The 24,691-nt window shown below is 43.5% G+C and overlaps 1 protein-coding gene across 1 annotated transcript in view; it reads left to right on the forward strand.

The window, feature by feature from the left end:
• Positions 1-24,691, forward strand: part of LOC122539982 (integrin alpha-8-like) — a 151,409-nt gene that overhangs the window by 72,027 nt on the left and 54,691 nt on the right. Inside the window, exons 10-16 of the mRNA XM_087977898.1 lie at positions 7,994-8,050; positions 12,399-12,451; positions 15,551-15,759; positions 17,673-17,864; positions 20,950-20,995; positions 22,980-23,087; positions 24,318-24,373. Coding sequence (XP_087834024.1) covers positions 7,994-8,050; positions 12,399-12,451; positions 15,551-15,759; positions 17,673-17,864; positions 20,950-20,995; positions 22,980-23,087; positions 24,318-24,373 — 721 coding nt within the window. The remainder of the gene's footprint in view (positions 1-7,993; positions 8,051-12,398; positions 12,452-15,550; positions 15,760-17,672; positions 17,865-20,949; positions 20,996-22,979; positions 23,088-24,317; positions 24,374-24,691) is intronic.

Genomic DNA, 24,691 nt, shown 5'->3' on the forward strand with positions numbered 1-24,691 from the left:
GCTTCTACCTCCTGCCCAAAATCCACAAACCTGACTGCCCCAGGCGACCCATTGTCTCCACCTGCTCTTGCCCCACCGAACTCATCTCCGCATACCTTGACACCGTCCTGTCCCCCTTAGTCCAAGAACTCCCCACCTACGTTCGGGACACCACCCATGCCCTCCACCTGCTCCAGAATTTTCGCTTCCCTGGTCCCCAACGCCTTATTTTCACCATGGACATCCAGTCCCTGTACACCTCCATTTCCCATCACGAAGGACTCAAAGCCCTCCGCTTCTTCCTTTCCCGCCGTACCAACCAGTACCCTTCCACTGACACCCTCCTTCGACTGACTGAACTGGTCCTCACCCTGAACAACTTCTCTTTCCAATCCTCCCACTTCCTCCAAACGAAAGGAGTAGCCATGGGCACCCGCATGGGCCCCAGCTATGCCTGCCTCTTCGTAGGATATGTGGAACAGTCCATCTTCCGCAACTACACTGGCCCCACCCCCTACCTTTTCCTCCGCTACATCGATGATTGTATCGGCGCCGCCTCGTGCTCCCACGAGGAGGATGAACAGTTCATCTACTTCACCAACACCTTCCACCCCGACCTCAAATTCACCTGGACAGTCTCAGATTCCTCCCTCCCCTTCCTCGACCTTTCTATTTCTATCTCAGATGACCGAATCAACACGGACATCTACTACAAACCGACCGACTCCCACAGCTACCTGGACTACACCTCCTCCCACCCTGCCCCCTGTAAAAACGCCATCCCATTCTCCCAATTTCTTCGACTCTGCCGCATCTGCTCCCAGGAGGACCAGTTCCAAAAACGCACAACCCAGATGGCCTCCATCTTCAAGGACCGCAATTTCCCCCCCGACGTGGTCGACGATCCCTCCACCGCATCTCTTCCACTTCCCACCCCTCCACCCTTGAGCCCCGTCCCTCCAACCGCCACCAGGATAGAACCCCACTGGTCCTCACCTACCACCCCACCAATCTCCATGTACAGCGCATCATCCGCTGTCATTTCCGCCACCTCCAAACGGACCCCACCACCAAGGATATATTTCCCTACCCTCCCCTATCAGCATTCCATAAAGACCACTCCCTCCGTGACTCCCTCGTCAGATCCATACCCCCCACCAACCCAACCTCCACTCCCGGCACCTTCCCCTGCAACCGCAAGAGGTGCAAGACATGCGCCCACACCTCCCCCCTCACCTCCCTCCAAGGCCCCAAAGGAAACTTCCATATCCGCCACAGATTCACCTGCACCTCCACACACATCATCTATTGCATCCTCTGCACCCGATGTGGCCTCCTCTATATTGGGGAGACAGTCCGGCTACTTGCGGAGCGTTTCAGAGAACACCTCTGGGACACCCGGACCAACCAACCCAACCACCCTGTGGCTCAACACTTCAACTCCCCCTCCCACTCCACCAAGGATATGCAGGTCTTTGGACTCCTCCATCGCCAGACCACAACAACACGACGGTTGGAGGAAGAGCGCCTCATCTTCCGCCTAGGAACCCTCCAACCACAAGGGATGAACTCGGATTTCACCAGTTTCCTCATTTCCCCTCCCCCCACCTTGTCTCAGTCAAATCCATCGAATTCAGCACTGCCTTCCTAACCTGCAATCTTCTTCCTGACCTCTCCGCCCCCACCCCAGTCTGACCGATCACCCTCACCTTGACCTCTTTCCACCTATCACATTTCCGACACCCCTCCCCCAAGTCCCTCCTCCCTACCTTTTATCTTAGCCTGCTGGACAAACTTTCCTCATTCCTGAAGAAGGGCTTATGCCCGAAATGTCGATTCTCCTGTTCCCTAGATGCTGCCTGACCTGCTGCGCTTTTCCAGCAACACATTTTCAGCTCTGAAACTCTACAAGGTGCTGGGGAGATGATATCTAGAGTACTGAGAGCAATTTTGGTCCCTTATTTAAGAAAAGATATCATTTTATTGGAGAAATTCAAAGAACGTCATTAGGATGATCCCTGGTGTAGAGGGATTGGCTTGTGAGCAAAGATCAAACAGGGTTGGGATTTTACTCACTGGAATTCAAAAGAATAAGAGGTGATCTCATGTTGGATTTTGAAGGGGCTTGACAGGATAAATACCCAGAGGATGTTTCCCCTCATGGGCGAGTCTAGGACTAAAGGGCAAAGTCTCAGAATAAAGGAGTGCCATCTTAAGACTGAAATGTGGAGGAATTACTTATCTGGGTTGGCACGGTGGCTCAGTGGTTAGCACTGCTACCTCAGAGCACCAGCGACCTGGGTTCAATTCTAGCCTCAGGTGACTCTCTGTGTGGAGATAGCACATTCTCCCCCTATCTGGGTGCTCTGGTTTTCTCCCACAGTCCAAAGATGTGCAGGTTAGATGAATTGACCATGCTAAATTGCCGATAGTGTAGGTTATGAGTCAGGGGTAAAATATAGGATGGGGGGGGGTGGGTTACTCTTCGGAAGGTCAGTGTGGACCTGATGAGCTGAAGGGCCTGTTTCCACACTGGAGGGATTCTTCTTCGAGATGGTTGTATCTTTGGAATTCCTTGTTGCAGAGAGCTGTGGGGGTACAGTCCTTGTTTCTATTTAAGGCTGAGATAGATTCTTGATCAATAAGAGTGTCAAGGGTTTTGGGGAAAGGGCAGGAAAGTGGATATGAGGAATATCAGATTAGCCATGATCCTAGTGAATGGCAGAGCAGGCTCAAGGGGCCAAATGGACTACTCCTCTTCCTACTTCTCATTGTCTCATTTTCAGTCATGTTGAACCTCTGCAGACTTTCTATATTTTATTTCATTCCATTGACCACCTATGGGCCTTTAACTCTCAGTGTTTTGTAATAAAGGCAGCTTTAATCTCAATTAAAGACCAGTTATGACCAGGACTTGGTGATGAAATGATGCTCAACACTTTGGCCTGTTATCCCTTCAGCAATAGTATTCATTAAGTTTTGAAAGGATAAAATATGCATTGAATTTCAAAAAGTTGAATGTCTCAACTGAAGAGGAATAGGGCATTTCAAAACTGAATGGATTTGACCATTTTACTGGAAGGTTCAAAGAACTTTCCTTAAATCAAATTAAAGTGGAATATGAGAGGCATCAAGGCATGAACTAGTTAATCTGAGCTGAATCCTAATCAACTCACTCTGGTTACAATGAAGTTTTGATTCCTTTTGATCTAAGTTTGACTTAATTTCTTTTTAATTTTATAATATACCAACCCCATTAAACACAAAATGTGGCCAAGCTGCCTGGAAGATTTCCTTCAATTGCAAAATACATTGGTGTTGGTATTTTTATTGAGACCATTTGGGATTCTGAACAACATATGTTAGAAAGTTTCTAAACAGGTTAGGAATTTTGCTCAGTTTTATTGAAAACATCTCTCAACACAATGAAATCCATTCTTTATCGTTATGCTTTGAAGCTCCTTTTTCCAGTGGAAATAGATGACTTTATTTAAATTAATAGATTATCATTTATTTTCCTTTAGAAGTGACTGATAGCATTTGGATGAAGGGTGGTTAGCTCAGGTGACTGCGTGGATGAAGCTTCTCACCATCCAGGATAAAACAGTCTGCTTGGTTTTCAGCACATCCACTCCCTCCACCAATGATGCACGGCTGGGTATACTATCTACAAGATGCACTGCAGAAATTCACCAGTCTCCTTAGACTGCACCTTCCTAACGTTTTCATATCAGAGGGGTGCTGGAAAAGCACAGCAGGTCAGGCAGCATCCGAGGAGTAGGAAAATCGACGTTTGGGGCAAAACCCCTCCATCAGGAATGGAGGCAGGGAGCCTCCAGGGTAAAGAGATAAAAGTGGGGATAGTGGGGCTGGGGAGAAGGTAGCAAAGAGTACAATAGGTAAATGGGGGTGGGGATGGAGGTGATAGGTCAGAGAGGAGGGTGGAGTGGATAGGTGGGAAGGGAGATTGGCAGGTAGGACAGGTCATGAGGACAGTACTGAGCTGGAAGGTTGGAACTGGGGTAAGGTGGAGGGCAGGGGAAATGAGGAAACTGGTGAAGTCCATGTTGATGGCCTGGGGTGCACCTTCCTAACCCATAGCTGCTTCCATCTCAAAGGACAAGGAAACAGATTAATGGGAAAACCATCCCCTTCAAGTTCTCCTCCAAGGCACTCACCATCCAGATTAATAAAGTACTGCTCCTTTAGCGCTGTTGGGACAGAAACCTGGAATTCCCTCCCAACCAGCATGTGGGTCTACCTACAGCAAATAGTGCAGCTCACCATTACTTCTCAAGGGCAACTAGGGATAGGCAATAATTGCTGATGCAATTAGCGATGCCCATATGCAGTGAGGTGGGCACATATTATACACTGGTTCTGGTATGGGCTGTTGTATTATTACACAGACCTCAGGAGTACACTATCCATTTAAGATGGCTAGAAGACATCATAACATGTGATGGTCTTGTATAAACTGTCTCTGTCTTACTCTCCATACATTCTGTTGAGAGTCGGGCTGCTAGTCAGTCAGTTAAATATAAGCAAAATTTTGCAGATACTGGAAATCCGAAATAAAAACAGAAAGGGATAGAAGAACTCAGCAGGTCTGTCCGCATCTGTGGAGAGAAAACCAGAGTTAACCTTGTGAGTCTTGATTAACTTTCCTTCAGAACTAGAAAATGGTGGACAGAGGGGGAAGAGGAATGAATGGAATATATTGTGAGGGTGCTCACCACAAAACACAAAGGCAGTGCTAATGGTTGTAAAGGAGATATAGAGATATTAAAATTGGTGTAACTGAAGGTTGAAAAGGAGAAAATGTCCCCGCTCTACTGAGAGCGTCAAGCAATACAAACTGGGAGAAAATGTGAGAGAAATGGAGAATAGATGTCAACCTCTCTAATAGTATTACTCAGTGGTGACCTCTAGTGGCTGTAAAGTGCCTAAGCAGAAACCAAGGTGTTGATCCTCCAATCACCATCATGATGGTCTGAAGGCTTTCTGCTTCTTCCTTGAAAAGAGGCCTGAATAGTTCCATCCCTCAATGTACTCTTTCATCTGGCTGAGTCTGTTTCACTTTTCCTTTAAGCTCATTTACCTTATTCTTTATTCTGTGTGCATTCAGATATAACACCTTCAGTCTTGTATTAACTATCTCTCTTCTCACTGTCAATCATTTGTCCAGTGTGCTTTAAGTTTGATTGCTATCCCTTTCCATACATTCTGTCCTATTTGTGTCTGTGCTGGAGATTTTAATAATCTCTCCTGAGTTCTGCACTCTTATCTCCTCCTTTAATTCAGGTTTTCTGATTTCCTTATAACTGAGCCCTCCACCCCAATTTAATTTAAAACTTCGTCTACAGCCCTAGTTATATGTTTTGCTAGGACTCTGGGCCCAGCATGTTTCAGATGAAGACCGTCCCATTTGAACAGGTTCCTTCTTCCCCAGTACCATGAATTCAAACCCATTTCTCCCAAACCAATCTTTGGGACATGCATTTACATGCTTAACCCTATTGACGCTTTGCCAATTAGCTCATGACTCAGGGAGTAGTCCAGGGATTACGGAGCGATTCAGAGAGCACCTCCGGGCCACCCGGATGAACCAACCCAACCAACCTGTAGCACAGCATTTCAACTCCCCCTCCCACTCCACCGAGGATATGCAGGTCATTGGACTCATCCACCGCCAAACCACAACAACCCGACGGTCGGAGGAGGAGTGTCTTATCTTCCGACTGGGAACCCTCCAACCGCAGGGGATGAACTTGGACTTCACCAGTTTCTTCATCCCCCCTCCCCCCACCTTGTCTCAGCCGGATCCCTCCAGCCCGGCTGCAGTCTTCTTCTGCAGTCTTCTTCTTGACCTCTCCGCCTCCATCCTACTCCGACCTATCACCCTCACCTTGACCTCTTTCCACCTATCACATTTCCAACGCCCCTCCTCCAAGTCCCTCCTCCCTACCTTTTATCTTCTCCTGCTGAACACTCTCTGCTCATTCCTGAAGAAGGGCCTGTGCCCGAAACGTCGAATCTCCTGTTCCCTGGATGCTGCCTGACCTGCTGTGCTGTTCCAGCAATAAAGTTTCAACTTTGATCTCCAGCATCTGCAGACCTCACTTTCTCCAGGGATTATGACCTTGTTGGTTCTGCTTTTTAATTTAGTTCCTAGCTGTTCACACTCCCTTAGCAGAACCTCTGCCCTAGTTTTATCTATGTAGTTGGTACCTACGTGGGCATGATCACTGAATCTTTACCCTCCCACTCCAAGTTCCTCTGAGGCCCAGATGAGATATCCTGAAGCCAAGCAGCTCACAGGCAATAGAATCTTCAGAATTCTCAATCTTAGTCAGAGAGAACAGTGTCTATGCCTCTAACTATACTATCCCCAATTATAACAACATTTCTCTTCTCTCCCCCCACTTGAATGGCTCCCTGCACCATAGTGCTGCAGTCACTCAGCTCATCCTCCATGCAGTCCCCATTCCCATTCACACAGGGGCAAAACATGTTGAACATGAACAGGATCTGAGGCTCCTGCAACTCTCCCTCCTGGGGCCCTCTAACTGCTTCGCTCTCAGCCACACCCTCCTGTCCCTAACCAGTCTCTGAATTTGAATTCGTTAATCTAAGGGGTATGACTGTCTCCTGAAGCAGAACATCTAGGTAACTCTCCCCTCCCTGATGTGTCACAATGTTTGAAACTCAGAGTCCAGCTCATCGACTCGGAGCTAGCGTTCTTCCAGCAACTAACATTTAATACAGACATGATCACTGGGAACCACAATGGGGTCCACCAGCTCCCACATCATGCAGAAACAACACATCACCTGACCTTCATCCTTATTTTATTTGTTTTGAATTTGGATTTTTAAATTTTTAACTGTTTTCATATCTCTGTTTATGCAAGATAACCAATAAATAAGTTGTGATTAATAAATCAACAAGATTCAATTTAAAACAGATTCAAATTTAGCAGACCCCTTATTAGCTAATCAAATGACGGCCCTCCTGCGGCATCACCTTTCAGTTTCTCCTCAGTCAAAACTATTTCGAATCAGAATCTCTTACCTTCCCAGACTCAGCTCCCACCCCAAAGTACAGATCCCAAATCCATGAGGTAAGTTTTTATAATCTCTTACCTTCCCAGACTGCTCTCCACTCGCTCCTGCTCAGCTCTCACCCCAAAGTGCAGGCCCCAAATCCATGAAGTAGGTTTTTATAATCTCTTACCTTCCCAGGCTGCTCTCTGCTCACTCCCACTCAGCTCTAGACCCATTTTCTCTGCAGAGCAGACCCATTTTCTCCTTTCACATCTTCATTTACACTCATTTTACATCTCCATCTCTCCTTTACTACTATTAGCACTGCCTTTGTCTTTTGTTCTGGGCAGCTTTATAATCTGTTCCACTTGCTACTCCTCCTCCTCTGTCTAGAACATAGCTTCCATTATCCAATCTTTCTTAGTTCTGAAGAAGAGTCATATTGGCCTCAAAAAGTTAATTCTGTTCCTCTCTCCACAGATGCTGCCAGACCTGCTGAGTTTATCCAGCAAATTCTGTTTTTATTTGTCAGTCAGCCTGTTAACTATATAAATAATGTAACAGAATTCTGAGTGTACATATTTGATTTATTATTGTCACATGTACCTCAATACAGTGAAAAGTTTTGTTTTATATGCAGTACGGGCAGACCATTAATGTATAACCCAGATTTACATGCAAGTCTGATGTGTCATATTACAGTACATACTTAGTTGTTAGTAAATCTCCAGATGTCTGACTCAAACCAAAGCTAAACTCTGTTATATGTGTTGCGCTGGCTTACATACAGAAAACCACAACTTACATCGCTGTCTCTCTGGAGCAACGTTTTTGTGCCCCATAATGCAGAGCTAGTTTTATAGGGAAGTCACAGATTGACAGGAGGTTCTTAATTTCAGTGCTTGGTTGTACATCTTCTTCATTTAAACAATAAAGTTTAAACTTCTGTTGTCTTTTTGCATTGACAGGTAATTATTGTAGATTCTATGACCATGATTAGCAAACAAACTATTGCCGGCGAACAGGTAAGAAATAACTATTAAGCTTGCAACCTTGAGTTTTGCTGTTTTCAATTTAGGAGATGTAGCAATGTAGTTAAATAGACTCCTACAACCCACACCCACAATAGATAGTTATATTTGTAGTTAATAAAATTGGATGCTGTGTTTTCCATATTACAACAGTGAGCAACCTACAAAGTTGTTTCCAGTGGTTTAATGTTTTTGGGATTTCCCAAAGTCCCATCAAATCCTATGGAAATATAATTGTTTTTTTGAAGGCAAATTTGCACCTGGGTTTTGATGCACAGCTTAATACTATATTGTGAAACATGAGAGAGTTCAGAATAGATTTACAAGCATGTTGCCACGGTTAGAGGGTTTCAGCTATAAGGAGAGGCTGAATAGGCTGGGACTATTTTCCATGGAGCGTCAGAGGGGTGACCTTGTAGAGGTTTATAAAATCATGAGAGCATGGATAGGGTAAATAGACAATGCCTTTTCCCTGGGGTTGGGGAGTCCAGAACTAGAAAGCACTGGTTCTATATGAGTGGGGGAAGCATGATGGCTCAGTGGTTAGCACTGTTGCCTCACAGCACCAGGGACCCAAGTTCAATTCCAGCCTGGGGCGACTGTCTGTGTGGTGTTTGCACGTTCTCCCTGTGTCTGTGTGGGTTTCCTCCGGGTGCACTGGTTTCCTCCCACAGTCCAAACATATTTAGTAGCTTAGATTAATTGGTCAAGCTAAATTGCCCATAGTGTTCAAGGATGTGTAGGATAGGTGCATCAGTCAGAGGTAATCTAGAGGAATAGCTCTCAGTGGAATACTCTTCGAAGGGTCAGTGTGGACTTGTTGGGCCAAAAGGCCTGTTTCCACACTGTAGGGATTCTATGATAAGATTTAGGGTGTAAGGGGAAAATTTTAAAAGAGACCTAAGGGGCAACCTTTTCATGCAAGTATGGAATGAACTATCAGAGGAAGTGGTGGAAGCTGGTACAATTACAATATTTTACAAGGCATCTGGATGGGTATACGAATAGGAAGCATTTAGGTGGATATGGGCCAAGTGCTGGCAAATGGCACTAGATTAGATTAGAATATCTGTTTGGCATGGATGTGTTGGACTGAAGGATCTGTTTTCGTGCTTACATCTCTATGACTCTATCTTATCACAATTGGCATTCATTCCACACAGGTCGATTTCTAAACACTTTTGCCCCTTTCTGCATTGTTACATTGAATTTTGACACCAGTGCTAACTGTTTAACTGATTTTCCACAGACGTAATCTTCTGATCGTATTCTTAAGCAATAGTCATTTAAAATATCTGAACAGCAAAAGATTATTGTAATGTTATTTGGTACTGATCTTAAAACAACATTTTGGATAGCTGTAAAGCGCTCTCCAGTGGCTTAGTTCATAATTGCATCAAGTGGAATGGGAAAGACAACATCTCCCAAACTGCCATGCAACAGTCTCCTGTTGTATGTGAGAGGTGACTACAATTCTACGTATAGTGAGAGAGGAATACATTGTATTTCCAGAGAGGTATATGATTGTGCACAAGAGTAGCACAGTGAAACAAGTACAGTAATTGCTGGAAAAGCTCAGCTGAGCTGGCAGCACCCGTGGAGAGAACTCAGAGTTAACGTTTCAGGTTCAGTGACCCTTCCTCCAAACAGTGTAGAGTGACACTGACTGGATTGCAAGAAAATCTGAGATGTGCCGCAGCAACAGAAGGTTCCACTGTGAAGATGGAAGCATGTCCAGGGCATCACACAGGTCAATGCCCTCAATCCTGTCAGTAGCCAGAACACATTTATTCAATGCCAGTTCCACCAATATTTCAGACAGAATGAGAAACCAGGGTTAGCTGTTTGCAATCTGGCTCATGATTCCAATTAGCACCCCACAAGAACGAAGTTCGTACAATATGCTACTACACCCAGTGTCATCCAGCAGACCACTGGGATGCTTTAGTTATGATTCCATAGTTTGTACTGCCCTGGAGAAGTCCTACGGTAGATTTCAGAGTGTGTCCTCATTCAAGCTGGTCTGCTCCGTCCTCATCAACGTGAAACCTCAGCTCCTGCCGTCAGGTATATACGAGCATTTGAGGACAAGAAGAGAGGAGGACAGGGCAAGGAGGTAAAGGAGGGAAAAGAAGAGGATACTGTCCCTGAACATTGCTATCAGTGCCATTCCTCCCGCCACACCCCCCCCCCCCTCCCCACCCACCCACTCCCCTCCATTTTGGCTGCAGGCCCCTTATTCCTGGTGTAGATGCTTCTAAAGTTTCCTCTAAGATGAACATGTTATCAATATCTGAGTATTGGTATTCTTTGGAATATACAAGAATGAACACTCAACACAATACAATTGAGCTGGTGTCAGAGTGAGAGTGACTTTTCTGTGCTCTTCCTTGTCCACGTCCTGCTGTTCTATCGCTACCTGGCCAGGTGGCAGATCTTGGGAAGCTCAAAGCAAAAATGCACAAGGGTCATAATTATTGGGGCTCAGGGAAAATGAAGGAGGTGCACCCTGATACCACCTGCAGCTTGGACATCAGCTGAGCCTGTGGGCTGGGTTTGTGGGCTGAGATGTGATGTGTTCAGGAGGATTGGGCATGAGCACACCGTTAGCTTTAATCGCTTCATCTCCGCTGCTGCCCATGTCTTCAGTCATGGCTGCAGAGTGCTGACCAAGATATTGTCCCTCATGCTGAAGGCTTATCGCAGTGCATGTCCCCTGCCAGGCAGATCCTGCAGGGCATCACTTTGTGTCAGTGCATGATGTGGAATCGAGACGGCTAATATTTCTTGACGAGTGAACATCAAACAGTGTGTCTGTGAAGCCGGCAACAGTCAAGTGAAGCTCTGAATCGGAGACATGAGTGACTATCATTGAATCCCTACAGTATGGAAGCACACCATCTCCTCCAGGGAGCACCCCACCCAGACTCACCCCCTCCCTGTAAACCTGCATCTCCAATGGCTAATCCACCTAGCGTGGACACTACAGACTATTTAACGTGGTTGATCCACTTAATCTGCATATATTTTGCACTGTGGGAGGAAACTGGAGCCCCCGGAGGATACCCATGCAGACATGGGGAGAATGTACAAGCTCCTCACCTGAGATTGGAATTGAACCTGGGTCCCAGGCACTGTGAGGCAGCAGTGCTAACCAGTGAGTCCCATGCTGCTGTGATGTTTCTCAGAGATTGTTCGTAGATGAATGAAGGGATGTGGTGAACACGCGATGTGAAATAATATTTGAGGATGAATTAATTGACCCTGGTGACTTTAAACATCTTTCTGCACTATGTCCAGGACCTTATGGTTACAGTGTTGGCATTGGCAGTGTTGTTTATCTGGGTCCCATTACCTTTGCAAATTTTGTTTTCCGGAGGGCCTTTTCAGTTCCCGTAGACAGAAGCCTGCTTTCTGCCTGCCTAATCCTTGCACAAACCTGCCCTGTGCTGTGTCAGAGAGCACTCTCTGAACTCTGGGGCTTAATTTCCATTTGTTCTGCTCAGACTGTCTTCCCTCGACCCTTCCAGCACCTGCTGCAACCAGAATGCAAGCCTCTCTTAAAAAGACAGAAGGAGAAGGCTGTGAATGCCGACTGTCGGAGAGAAACACACAGGAACTTGCTGGAAATAGTCTACAGGTCATGTCGCCTCAGCAAAGAGAGAAACCAAGTTAACATTTCAGGTCAACGATCTTTCGTCTGGTTTAAAGGTGTGTGCTTCCCCCCTATTTGTGTTTCCCAGTGTCCAATTCGATGCTTCAATTTTACAATGAGATTTGAACTTGTGACTTAGAATCAAAAGTTACCACTGAGATAAGTTTCCATCTAACGTGGCTTTCTCTGTTACCCTTTAATGAGTGGAACACGTGTAACTTTTGCAAGTTACCTAATAGGCATTTACTATGAATTCATAACAGGGGCAGGTTAAGGCTATGTTAGGGCTATAGGTGAGATGTTGGTTCAAAGTGGTTTGGCTTCATACAGTCTGATCAAACATCAGGAACTGACCTGGTGGAGGATTTTGTTTTAATTTATTTGTTCCTGGGACGAAGCAGAAGTGAGAAGGAAGAGCAGATTCCCACTTCATTTTGAATCAGTTCAGACCTTCACGCTCAATTCACTGTCGATTTATACAAGATTTTGTGTTGAGGCAGCAGAGCGTGAATGCACTGCAAGTACGGAAATATTCAGTAAATATTCGATTGTCATGCCATATAAAGTAGAAATGGAATTTCACGGCTGTCAAGCTGAGGGATGTCAGTGCTAAAGATTGAAACATACTTGTGACAGGCAATGAAACCGATTTATTGTGTCTCTCAGTCTGTGGGTTTTGATTTGCAGGTAGCTGCGTATTTCGGCTATGTGGTGGCTGCCACAGATATAAACAGTGATGGGTAAGGATTGCTCAGCCCTATGCAATGAACTGTTACTTGCGTCCTTTATTATAACTCTCCAAAGGGAGATGGAATTGTTATAAACAACAAACCTTCCCATCAAAGCAGTAACTGGAAAAATGTTTGCGGGTTAGTGACTTTTATTACTGTTGTCAACTTGAAATTATTCTATACTTTACAGTTAAGGTGTAGAATCCACCCCCCCCCTCTCCCTGGGCCAATTGTCATGTTAATCACCTGTCTTATTTTGAGGTTACTTGGAATCATACAGCATGGAAACAGACCCTTTGGTTCACACCAACCATGATCCCAAATTAAACTAGTCCCACCTGCCTGCGCTTGGGCCCTTTCCATCCAAACCTTCCCTATTCATGCACCAATGCAAATGTCTTTTAAATTTTATAACTGTACCTGCATCCACCACTTTTCTTGACAGTGCATTCCCACACATGAACCACCCTCTGTGTAAAAAAAAGTTGTCCCCCTTGTCCTTTTTAAATCTTTGCTCTCTCTTCCTTTAAACCTATACCGTCTAGTTTTGAACTTTCCTACCCCTTGCTATGTACATAAATCTACAATCATGAGAACCTCTATAAGGTCGCCTTGCATCCCCCACTTCCAATGACCCACCTTCATGTCAGCCCAAAGGATGCAGGTCCAGTCCATCTTCCACAAAAGGCAGCAGATGAGAGATTCAGTTTTGATCTAAAGTGGATCTATTTTTGTTATACCAAGGTATTGTGGGATATGGGCCATTATAGAGTTAGGCCACAGGTCAGCCACAATTTCACTGAGTGGATCATGCTCCGGGGCCTACTCCTGTTCCTATGTCCCTATCTCCAGGATTGTGCACATTGCTGCTCCTCCTGCGGTGACCATGCAGGAACTTGCTTGGGCCAACGAGAGGACACTTCCTTTAGACAAGGCTGATGGGTATGTGTACCAATATGGTACATCTCCGGCCACTTCCCTGCTCAGGCTTTCCAAAGGGCTGGTATAGCCAGGGCCCAGCTCAGCCTGGCGAGTTCCCTCCTTAAAACTCTTGTTCGAAAAGGGATAAATCTAAACAAATAGTCTGCTCAATTCCCAGGGGCCAGCTTTTTGCTTCTGAAGGTTGGGTGGTCCTTATATGACTTAGCATCCAGTCTATAAGCAGACTCTAACCCCCAATCCATGGTGTTGTTGCACCAAACGGTCTCCGTTCACTTTCTGTCACATTGTGTAATGGATTCAAAGCATTCTGGTCTTCCCTACAAGACCTTTCTCCAGGTTTGTCTGCTGTCACAAATCTTTCTAATTTCTCAATTTTCAAGTTAACTCCACACGATCATTCCAGGCCTTCATGAAATCTGCTCCATTGGCCAGGCCTTCAGCCACCACCTTACATCAGACCTCTCTCCCAATAATAATCAGATGCCTACTTTTAAGGTTGTCAAGTTCTACCGTTTATCAGCTTTTCCTCACAACTCCGTCCTCAGATGGACTTTGAGCCCCATCCAGATTTGGGATTAGGAACCGGCAGATTGCTTCAAATGAGGCTCCCAACATCATTCCTGATGAAGGGCTTTTGCCGGAAATGTAAATTTTCCTGCTCCCTGGATGTTGCCTGACCTGCTGTGCTTTTCCAGCACCATTCTAATCTGACTTTAATCTCCAGCATCTCAGGTACCCACTTTTGCCTAGGTGGTTCAAATAACCCCACTGAGCAATCCAGCTTTGCGCTCCCCCCCCACCCACCCCCCCACCCATAACACATCCAGGTAGGATGGACAGGATACAGGATCACCAGCGTTTATGCATCAAATCTTCAATTCTCAATAGCTTCACTTTCAACATTTGAGGCCATTAAAGATGTCTGACTGGGATTTTCCTATGAGCCTCCAGGTTCTGAGAGGAAGAGGACAGTTTGGGCTCCTGGAGATTTCCTCCGAGCAACAACTGGCCTCAAACCTTTGAGTTGAGTAAGAGGCCATCCCTGCCTGCGTGGCGTGACATTCTATGGAGAGGCTTTTCCTCAGCAATGGTGCCCTAGAAAGTCTATTCTTTTACACTAAGAAAGTAAGAGAGCAAGGGCACCTCCATTTTGATGTGGCCTCCATATTAGTTACCTTCAATTGCAGGCTGCTGCTCTGTTCAAGCTGCAAGGCCGAGCGCTTTTATGAATCTGCCTGTCATCTTTAATTCATGGACCAAGTTCCCTTTTGACCATGAGAAAGTCACAATGCTCTCCACACAGCACAGGGTTTGGGAACCATGGGTGAAGCAGATGGTGGGTTTCCACAGCAGAGCTCATGGCCACTGTATAGGACTGGAGCTATGTGTCATCCAGGTGACACAGGGCTGACAAGATCCTTTCCCTGTTGGGCAAGAATGGGCCAGTGGGTTTTTTTACAACAAAAACACCCAGCAGGTTTCTGTGATACTGTCTAATGCTAGCCCATAATCCCTGAACTCGATTTCATAATTTGTCATTGCAAGATTTGGATTAATGACCACTGGTTTACTTAGTCTAGGGCTTCACCCAGTAGGTTACTTTATCCATAGCCAACTAGGATTAAATTTGATTCTGATAACATACCTTGTGATATTTAATTCCTGATGGGGTTTTTTTAGGCAAGTAGTTAATTGACCTTTTACCTTCCATTGGTTCCTTAATTTTTCAAAGCAGTATTTCAAAGATTAAGGTAATAATTTCTGCATTTCTACGAGGTAGTAAAATGCAATGTGAACTCCAAATATAATAAGCTTTATTGGATATAGCTCTTGAACCTTTAGCCTTTTAACATAACTTCCAGGTTTCACATACAGTTTGAAGGGGAGGAGGAATATTTTCTAAAATGCTGTGGAACTGCAAGTCGATACACTATGGACTGTACCCCATTATATACCCACCGCCTGGCAGTCCTTTTAAGAGTGGAAGGATGTGACTAAGAATAAAATGCAGATAATATTTTTTACAAATTAAATAATATTTATTTTTAACTTGACATATGTTCCTTGTGCTCTCTGAAATCCTGCAAATAATCCAGTTTAATTTCTTGTTGATATATAATGAGTAAGTTGCTGATATTTATGTGTCTCTCTGCTGTTGCTGTGTAGGAGAGACGATATCTTAGTCGGAGCGCCTCTATTTATGAACCTTGGACAGGATGGCAAACAGCGTGAGGTCGGGCGGGTTTATGTTTATCTCCAAGATCAGCTTGAAAACTTCAAGCAGCCAACGCAGACCATCACAGGAACTGATAAGTTTGGGCGCTTTGGCAGTGCCATCACCATCCTTGGGGACCTTGACTCTGATGGATACAAGGGTAATGAACTTGTCAGGTTATCGTGCAGTGGGTTAAATCAATCCAGAGCTAGGTGGTGAAAGTGGAAACAAAGTGCCAAATCTTTTGCCTAATTCTTGTCTATTGACAAATACATAGATGTGCCTCCACCCTAAGCAGCATTCAGGTCTGATCTTTCATTGCAGATATGATGTATCCAGGCTCCACAAAATCAACCTGGACGAAACCGCCCCAGAACATTGGACTTTTGTTCATTGTGGGGAGGGGAGACTTTCTGAAAGTCATTTGGGGAACCGTGGAAGCAGTACAAAGGCTGTGGGGGTTGGGGTGGAGTGGGGAGGTGTCGAGCAGAGACTGGTCACGTCATAGGCCAGGCTCGGTCCATCAACATTTCATCAAAGGTTTTTAGAAAAAGTAATAAAACAAAATAAATAAAGCCCCCCTCACAGCCCTCAGTCACTCATGTATCCTCTAAAACCCACACATTACCATTTCACATCCATTCCAGCTCATGATCTCTACCCTTCCACAATGGACTCATACACTCCAACCATGCCCTTCACCCACCTCTACTGCCCTTTATAGCCCATAGACCAATTTAACATCAAATCATGGCAACTTATGCCCTAACATAACTTCCCCTTTCACCTTTACGTCTACCATGTGGAGTCACTCAGAACCCACCCATGATCAGACCTTAGGATCCAGGTTGTGATGAGATAAAATTAAGTGTTTAAGTAACTCTCACAGTTATAAAATAAAACCATTCACTATATTCTACACTTACTTAACTGTAATTCCTTCTAAACCAAGCATTGAAATTCATAATCCTACTTCAAAGATTTTGTAACCATTTGGTGCTGCACCCCATTATGATAAGGGAAGGTTATGAAGTCAGTCAAGCAGCACTAATCTTATATTGCTAACTTTCAGGCTTATGTCAACAGACAGATTTAAGGAGTAAGCAATGATATTTCAATATGGCAGACAGTTATTTTTCATCTTGGTGTTGACCATTTGATATTGAGAGTTTACACACGTTCAAGTCTACTTTTAACAGTCTCAAAGGCACCATGCTTCTCTGAAAGACCATTTGACCTTCCCAAAGGATTCCAGAACCATATACTGTTCAAAGGCAATCTTCCCTCTCTAAATGTCTGCAAAGTGTAAACCTCCTCCAACTAGGTCTGAACTTCAGAAGGTGGGACGCACACCTTGTTAACAAATATTAGATATGATGAGAGATAACTGCTATTTAGTAAGAGCACCTGCTCCCATGAGCCATTAATGTGCAATTTGCAGCTATTTATGCCATGATCTGACCATACAGTTGGCAGGATGAAGGCACACTTCAGTTTAGATTTATTTGGAGGGGTAGGATGATATAACACAACCAAAGACTTAGGTTCATTACTTTGCTAGCTGCATCAGAATTCTGCCAGTTAGCAAGGTTTTCTCATGCGGGCTGTATCAGATAAAAATCCCTAAAGGCAGCTGAGAGATCAGCCAGAAGGCCTCATGAGGGTTGAGAGTAATGAGGACCACCCATTCCCATTGCAAGATCAATAGTTTTACTGATCTTATACTGAAGGCTTCCTCTGAACACCAGCTCTGGGAACATGAGTGAATTTTTGCTTCAGTAATAGTTCAAAGCTGGGTTCAAACTTCTGCAACCGATCTGAATCTGAGTCTCAAGAATGAATCTGGATCCCTATTCTGTCAAGAACCCAGAACAACTGGGCAGTAAATGAAAGACAACAGGAGAAAGGGAAATAGGTTTGACCTGAGCTAGATAATGAGTACCGCTGTGGTGCAAAGCTAGTGGCATTTTCAAGGAGAGACTTTTGTATTTCCATTTATTAAATTTCCACCATCCAGCATAATTTGTGACAACATGTAAATTATATGCAAATCTGCAATCTATGTCTCTCTAGATGTGGCAATCGGAGCACCATATGCTGGTGAAGATGGCAATGGAAGAGTGTTCATTTACCTGGGCCATGCTAATGGACTGCTCTCAAAATCTTACCAAGAGCTGAAGGGAACCTGGGCCCCTGGTTTAGTATCAGCAGGATTTGGCTTCTCGCTGCAAGGAGGCGCAGATATAGATGCAAATAACTACACCGGTGATGTCTCCATGTCTTTCATTTTATTTGTTTACATGTGTAGTATTGTGCTGTGAACATAGAGATATACAATAAGAAAATGTAATCTCTAGTTTTGTTATTTTTCAACTTTGATCAGTATTTCCTGCAAGAAAGTGGCAGATAAACACTGAATTACAGTATCAAAGTCAAACAATTCCCAGGTATTGGTGAAATTCTCAGAATCTCAAACAATGAAAATCGAATTTGACTTATTCAGCGCCTAGGAGTAAGTGAGGACTGCAGGTGCTGGAGATCAGAGTCGAGAGTGGGGTGCTGGAAAAGCACAGCTGGTCAGGCAACATCCAATGAGCAAGAGAATTGACATTTCGGGCATAAGACCTTCATCGGGCTTATGAACGGCTTAAGCCTGAAACATTGACTCTCCCACTCCTCGGATGCTGCCTGGCCAGCTGTGCTTTTCCAGCACCACACTCTCGACTCTTAATCAGAGCCTGTATATTTCCACATATATACTCCCTGCATGAATATTTCTCAATGTTGCCTTTCCAACATAATGGCTCCCTTTTGTCAGATTTAGATGGAAAACCACATAAAAAGAAAGAGCAGGGAGGACAAAATATCCCTCGACATCGAACTCCGGTAATGATCAACCAGAGCTATCTGACAGGAAAATGACTGCTTCTGTCTCATTTTGAAGGCTATCCTTATGTCCAATGTAGATGAAAATGAATAAAATGTTCCGTGTTTAAGCAGGAACTGGGCTTGGAAAACAGAGTGTTACAATTTGATTCAGTTGTCCTCAGTTTTAACATCTCCTGTTGTAGACTTTTCTTAAAGGTCATGTCTTAAGGGTTAATCTACATATGATTAGAAAGGGCCAAGTCATGAATAACAGGTAAATATACAGGAGTGCGTTTATACATTTTCAATTCCGTTAAACATTTACAGATGAGCTGTGACCTGGAAAGATGTGGTTTACAAAGAAGTATGTGCAGGAAAATATTGACGATTGTGGGAAGGAGAAAATATGCTCAAACCTGACATGATGAGAAGGGGAGGAACCCACCAGGCTTTAGAGACGACTTGTTCAGAACTCTGAGCTGACAGCATCCTCTAGTGGACACCTCCATGTATTTGTTTGCAAAATGTATAAACTCATCGCAAATGCAAGCAAGTGAATTAACACGCATAGGTAGAAAATTGCTCTGCCAGCTTTTTTAACAAAGTCATAGAGATGTAAAAGCACTCAGATGACAAGCAACATGAATTCGACTGGGACAACACTACTATTATAGGACAAGCCAAACAGAGAACAGCCAGGGAATTCCTAGAGACATGGCATTCATCCACAGATTCAATCAATAAGCACATCGACCTGGACCCAATATACCGGCCACTGCAGTGGACAGCTAGAACTGACAACCGGAAGCAGCAGATACAAATCACTATAAATGCCGGAGGAAACATCACAGAAGCGCTTCACAGGAGGCTCCCAAGCACTGAGGATGTCACCCAGACAGGGGACGAAACGTCTGCAACACAAATTCCCAGCTTGGCGAACAGAACTACAACAGATGTACAGCATGGAAACAGACCCTTCGGTCCAATTCGCCCATGCCCATTAGATATCCTAAATTGACTTAGTCCCATTTGCCAGCATTTGGCCCATATCACTCCAAACCCTTCCTATTCATATACCCATCCAGATGCCTTTTAAATGCTGTAATTGTACCAGCCTCTACCACTTCCTCTGACAGCTCATTCCATACATGCACCACCCTCTGCATGAAGAAAGTTGCCCTTTAGGTCCCTTTTAAATCTTTCCCTTCTCGCCTTAAACCTTTGCCCTCTAATTTTGGACTCCATTACCCTGGGGAAAAAAGTACCTGAGCTACTTACTATATCCATGCCCTTCATGATTTTATAAACATCCATGAGGTCACCCCTCAACCTCTGACGTTCCAAGGAAAATAGCACAAATCTAAACAGCCTCTACCTATAGCTCAAACCCTCCAAAATAAAAGCATCACAGAATGTAAAAATCTCCCATTAAGCTGTATAAAACCAAAAGCAAAACATTGAAAATAAGTTTTGGAAATTCAGTTCCTGTCCAATTTAATAATTAAAAGTCACCATAGGACTAAGTGACTGACCATCTCAAATGGAGCACACAATGATGCCATGCTCACAGTAATGGGCCAGGAACATAGAGGTTCCCAGTTCATGTAAGATTGCAGGGTGGAAGTTCACTGGTTTGATAACAGATAGGTTCATTAATGCCCTTCAACAGAGGGACCCAATACCTGGACCCAGCCAGACCTGAACTTACTCTATTCCTATGCACTGTGTCGTTCTTTAAAGCCCTCAACTGTAAGTTCTCCCACAGCATGGTTGAAACAAATGCAGCCTTGTGAGGATCAGCCACGATACTGAGAGTAAATTATAAATAATATTAGAGTTAATAAACTAACAGACATTTCCAACCTTTCTTTCAACATTTTTCATTCTGTCAGAAGCAAGCTATTTTAATTGTATTGAGAAAGTGTAGTCTATCAGTGGGAGGTCTCAGGGAGGTCTCAGGGCTGATTCACAGTCTGTGTTGAGTTATCTCAACTCCGCAAAGGAACCAAAGTTAAAACATGACCAAAGGCTTCTGAGTCTCTGCACCAAGATGAGAGAAATCGAGAACCTTGCTTCCTTGGTCGGTCTTTTTGTTACTGTTAGTTTTACTGGTTGTGGACATTGGTTGAAGACAGGAAGTCAATCCCCTGCTGATGCTTGTGGTCCAGATTCACATCTAAACATCACCCACTGCAGTGATGGAGCGGCCCACCAGCTGGTGTTAATTTGTGATTCCACAGCACTGCTGAACCAACGAGCCTGTATCCTGGGAAAAGTCAGCAATTTGGGGAAGTAAGGGTTGGCGGTAGAAAAACAGGGAGCTGATACATTATACTGAGACTGTGAAATAATCAAGTAACTGTGTGGCTTTATTCTGATATATTCACCGCGAGACATTGGAATGTCACTTTTTGAAAACTCCATGAAAGAATGTGAGACAGTTTTCTTCCTATTTTGTAACAGACTTTTATTATGTTGGCAGATTTGATTGTTGGTGCTCATGATGTTGACAAAGTTCTACTGTACAGGTGAGGACTTCCACACAGCCAGAAGGCCTCTTTTTAATCTGATCATCTTCCACCTTCCTACATCATCTATGCTTCTCATTGTTTGTACTGTCATAAACTTACGTGGCTCTGTCTCAACTATTCAGTCGAATGGTGCCTAAAGAGAATCTTCTTCCCAAGAAAAAACAATGTTTATGTAGCACGCTTTACGTACTTAATTCCCCTTCATAGGAGCAAATCCCCTGAACTAGGAATGGAGGCAGGGGAGGTGTTCTATATTACAAACCCATTGGAAATCAGACAGTAGACAGGAAAAATCAGTATGCTAAAAAGCAATTGTTTTCATGAAGAGGTTTAGTAAATCATATTTAAAGGAGAGTGGAGAATCAGAGGCTGACACATCATTTTCATCTCTTTGCCACTACTTTTCTCTCTGATTGTGAGACACTTGAAAGATGTGGACTATTCAGACGAGAACAGAGTTGGAGAGAATCAGTTTTAAGCTATGCTTTCAAAATCATAAAATATGAAAGGTCTCTTCCTCAGTGGAAATAGGCCAGCAATTTAAAATTATCAATAAATGAGTCAGGAGAGGAGTTAGAAGACAAATCTTCAAATTGAGGGATGATGGACAGCGGAATACCTTGTCAAAGGGATTAGTTGTGGCAGAGACTAGTGCAGTAAATAGGGGAATATTGAAAACCTTGTTGATACAGAAGATGACATTGGAACATGGAAATAGAGTAGGACAATGTATTATTTTTGCTGGCTTTCTGGGAAAAAGCTATCGGGGATAAATTAACCCAGTGCCCTCCTTGACTTCTGTAAATCATTGCAATTTTATTATTCTCTTCAGAGATTAACCCACAATGGGATACAGTTCCAGTTGAAGAATGGTATTCTTGCATATGATCCAGATTGCCAGTGATATTCTGGCATATGGATGCAGAGTGATGGCACTTGGTCATGTGCCTCTCAGTCATACCAGAGCAATGACATTGCATATAGCCAAAGAATTGAATGTTTTTCACATGAAAAACAAATTACAGTTCTTGCAATATTGGTTTAAGTGAGTCAATGGGAGCTAAAGGTTTATCAAAGTATGTCCTTCCTGTATTCTCTGTTGTGAAGATGCTAACATTTTCTCAGTCTATGTCAATTTTGGGAAACTATGGTTTCTATAAATATGGGCTGGTTAATGTAATGTTTTGAATGAACATGTTGTCCTATTTTATTCACATTTTCCACCTTATTTCCCAACTTTTGCTGCTGATAGTTCTATCATTGACATTGGCTCAGTGGTTAGCACAGCTGCCTTGTAGCGCCAGGGATCTGGGTTCAATTCTAGCTTTGGGCGACTGTCTGTGTGGAGTTTGCACATTCACCCTGTGTCTGTGTGGGTTTCTCTGGGTGCTGTGATTTATTCCCACAATCAAAAGATATGCAGGTTGGGTGAATTGGCCATGCTAAATTGTCCACACTGTTCAGATATGTGTAGATTATGTGCATTAATCACGGGAAATGTAGCAGAATAGATCTGGGTGGGGTTACTCATCAGAAGGTCGGTGTTGGGCCAAATAGCCTGCATTCACACTGTAGGGATTCTATCTCTCCCTTTCTAATGCCTGCCTTATTTGATTATGGTTGATGTTACATTCAAGCAGTGAGTATCAACACAACTCAAACAGAAGATCATGAAGGTCAATCCCTCACATTTACAGAGAAAGGGTGAAGGAAAATTAGAGTGTTCCTCCCATGGAATACTTTATGTAATGCAGCAATGTCTAAATAGATGAATATGAGAAACTGAAATGTCCCTACCACTGATGTGAATTGAATTGAATTAGCTTTGTTGTCACATGTACTCTAATAAGTACAGTGAAAAGTTTATAAGTTGTGACAAGGTACCTAGGTACAGGTTCTTCTGTAACCTGATGTGATGATATACTGATATAGTACTGACTAGACAAGATTCTAATGAGTTTTCTCTTTCTCCCATAAACAGAGCAAGGCCTGTTATAACAGCAGACGCCCATATCATACTTGTGCCTGACATTCTAAATCCAGAAGAAAAAAAATGTGTATTGTCACAGAAATCTACCTTAGTGACATGGTAAGAAATTTCCAGTGAATTTGTGTGCCAGTACTGTGAAGATGGTAGCCTTCCACATGATACCTATAAACCGGTCTAAAGTAACTCTTAGATTAACTAATACAGTAAAGACAGATATTCTCTCTGGGCAACTATCCAGTGCAGAAAAATCTAAAGACCAGCTACAGCTAAAGGAGAGCCCCAATTATCTTTGTTTTGCTTTTATTTTCATCTATATCTTAACTTTGTGTGAGTGGTTGTCTATGTCTAGTGAATGAAACTTTGGACTTTTCTTTAAAAACCTCCAGCATAAGTAGGGGTAATAAATGATTATTTCACTTTTAAATTAATTAAAGCTTCGAATGAAATTATTTAATTGGGATCAATAATTTTGAGGGTATGAAAGTAAAGACACTTCCCATACATTGATCACAGGCAATAATAAAATGCACAAATTATGTCCCTGGCAGGAGGAATATTTCAAGTACATGAGGAGTGAAAAAGAGACTCGAATTAGACATTGAAGGCAGAAGGAGACTTCAATATGATGGTTGAGAAGGCATATGGGAGACTTGCTGTTGTTAGTCAAGGCATTGAAAATAAAAGCGAGGATGTTTTGATGGAGCTGTATATCAAACCAGTTAGGCTGCAGTTCTGGGTGCAGTTCTGGTCACCACTCTATGGGAAAGAGGTGATTGCACTAGAAAGGGTACAGTGGAGGTTCACCAGGACGTTGAGCAGTTCGCCTTTGAAGAGATCCTAGATAGGCTAAGAGCATCTTTGAAAAGATAAACAAAGTTAATGTTTTGGGTCCAGTATGTCTCTTCCTTGGTCTAAGGATGGCATATTTCAACTTCTTTAATTCTGAGACCTGGTCCCTTAATATAAATTTCTAAAAAAGTGGAAGTTGTGGGTTACCACACTTTTGAAATATTGAAAAAATCAGAAAACTGATCTTGATTACTTTTTTTTTGTAATCAACTGATTTGAACAATTAATTCTGTTTTCTGTCTACAGATGTTGTCAGATGTGTTGAGTCTCTCTGGCACTTACTGCTTTTATTTCAGACTTCAAGCATTTACTTTCACTCGATAGGGTGGGGTAGATCATGGAAGATTGAATAGATGTGCAACCCTTTACTATAAAGTTCTGTGATTTAAAATAGAAAATGGCAGCTTATGTATTTATAACTTCTCTGGTTCATATGATTAATGTGATTATGGTTTTAACATACTTTGCATTGTCTTACAGTCTTGAAGTTCGGGTTTGTTTAATGGTAAAAGGACATGACATTGGCCACCAATATGGTAAGCAAAGATAAGAAGGAGTTGAAGTCCACACTTGCCACACAATATTCATCTTCCAAGCATTTCTTGCCTGTTCTTTTCTTCTTGTCAGTTTCCTTCTGTTCTCTCTACTCTGATTTGTTTCATTTGCTGATATGCCCCATAGCTGGAATGAGGGCATTTCGAGTGACTCCAGTCGCTGATTCCTGTTGAAATGGGGTGACCGTACACCAGGTTGGAACAAAAGAAATCAGCTTGTCCTTCCTGCGCGCGAACATTCAGCATTAAGCACAGCAAAGCTGTCTCCACAGACCACTTTAACCTTCTTTGCAACCCATT

This window comes from Chiloscyllium plagiosum, unplaced genomic scaffold (genome assembly GCF_037043375.1).
Source record: "Chiloscyllium plagiosum isolate Xiang-an unplaced genomic scaffold, Cpla_swu_hap1 HiC_scaffold_32, whole genome shotgun sequence".
In the NCBI taxonomy this organism is placed as follows: domain Eukaryota; kingdom Metazoa; phylum Chordata; class Chondrichthyes; order Orectolobiformes; family Hemiscylliidae; genus Chiloscyllium; species Chiloscyllium plagiosum.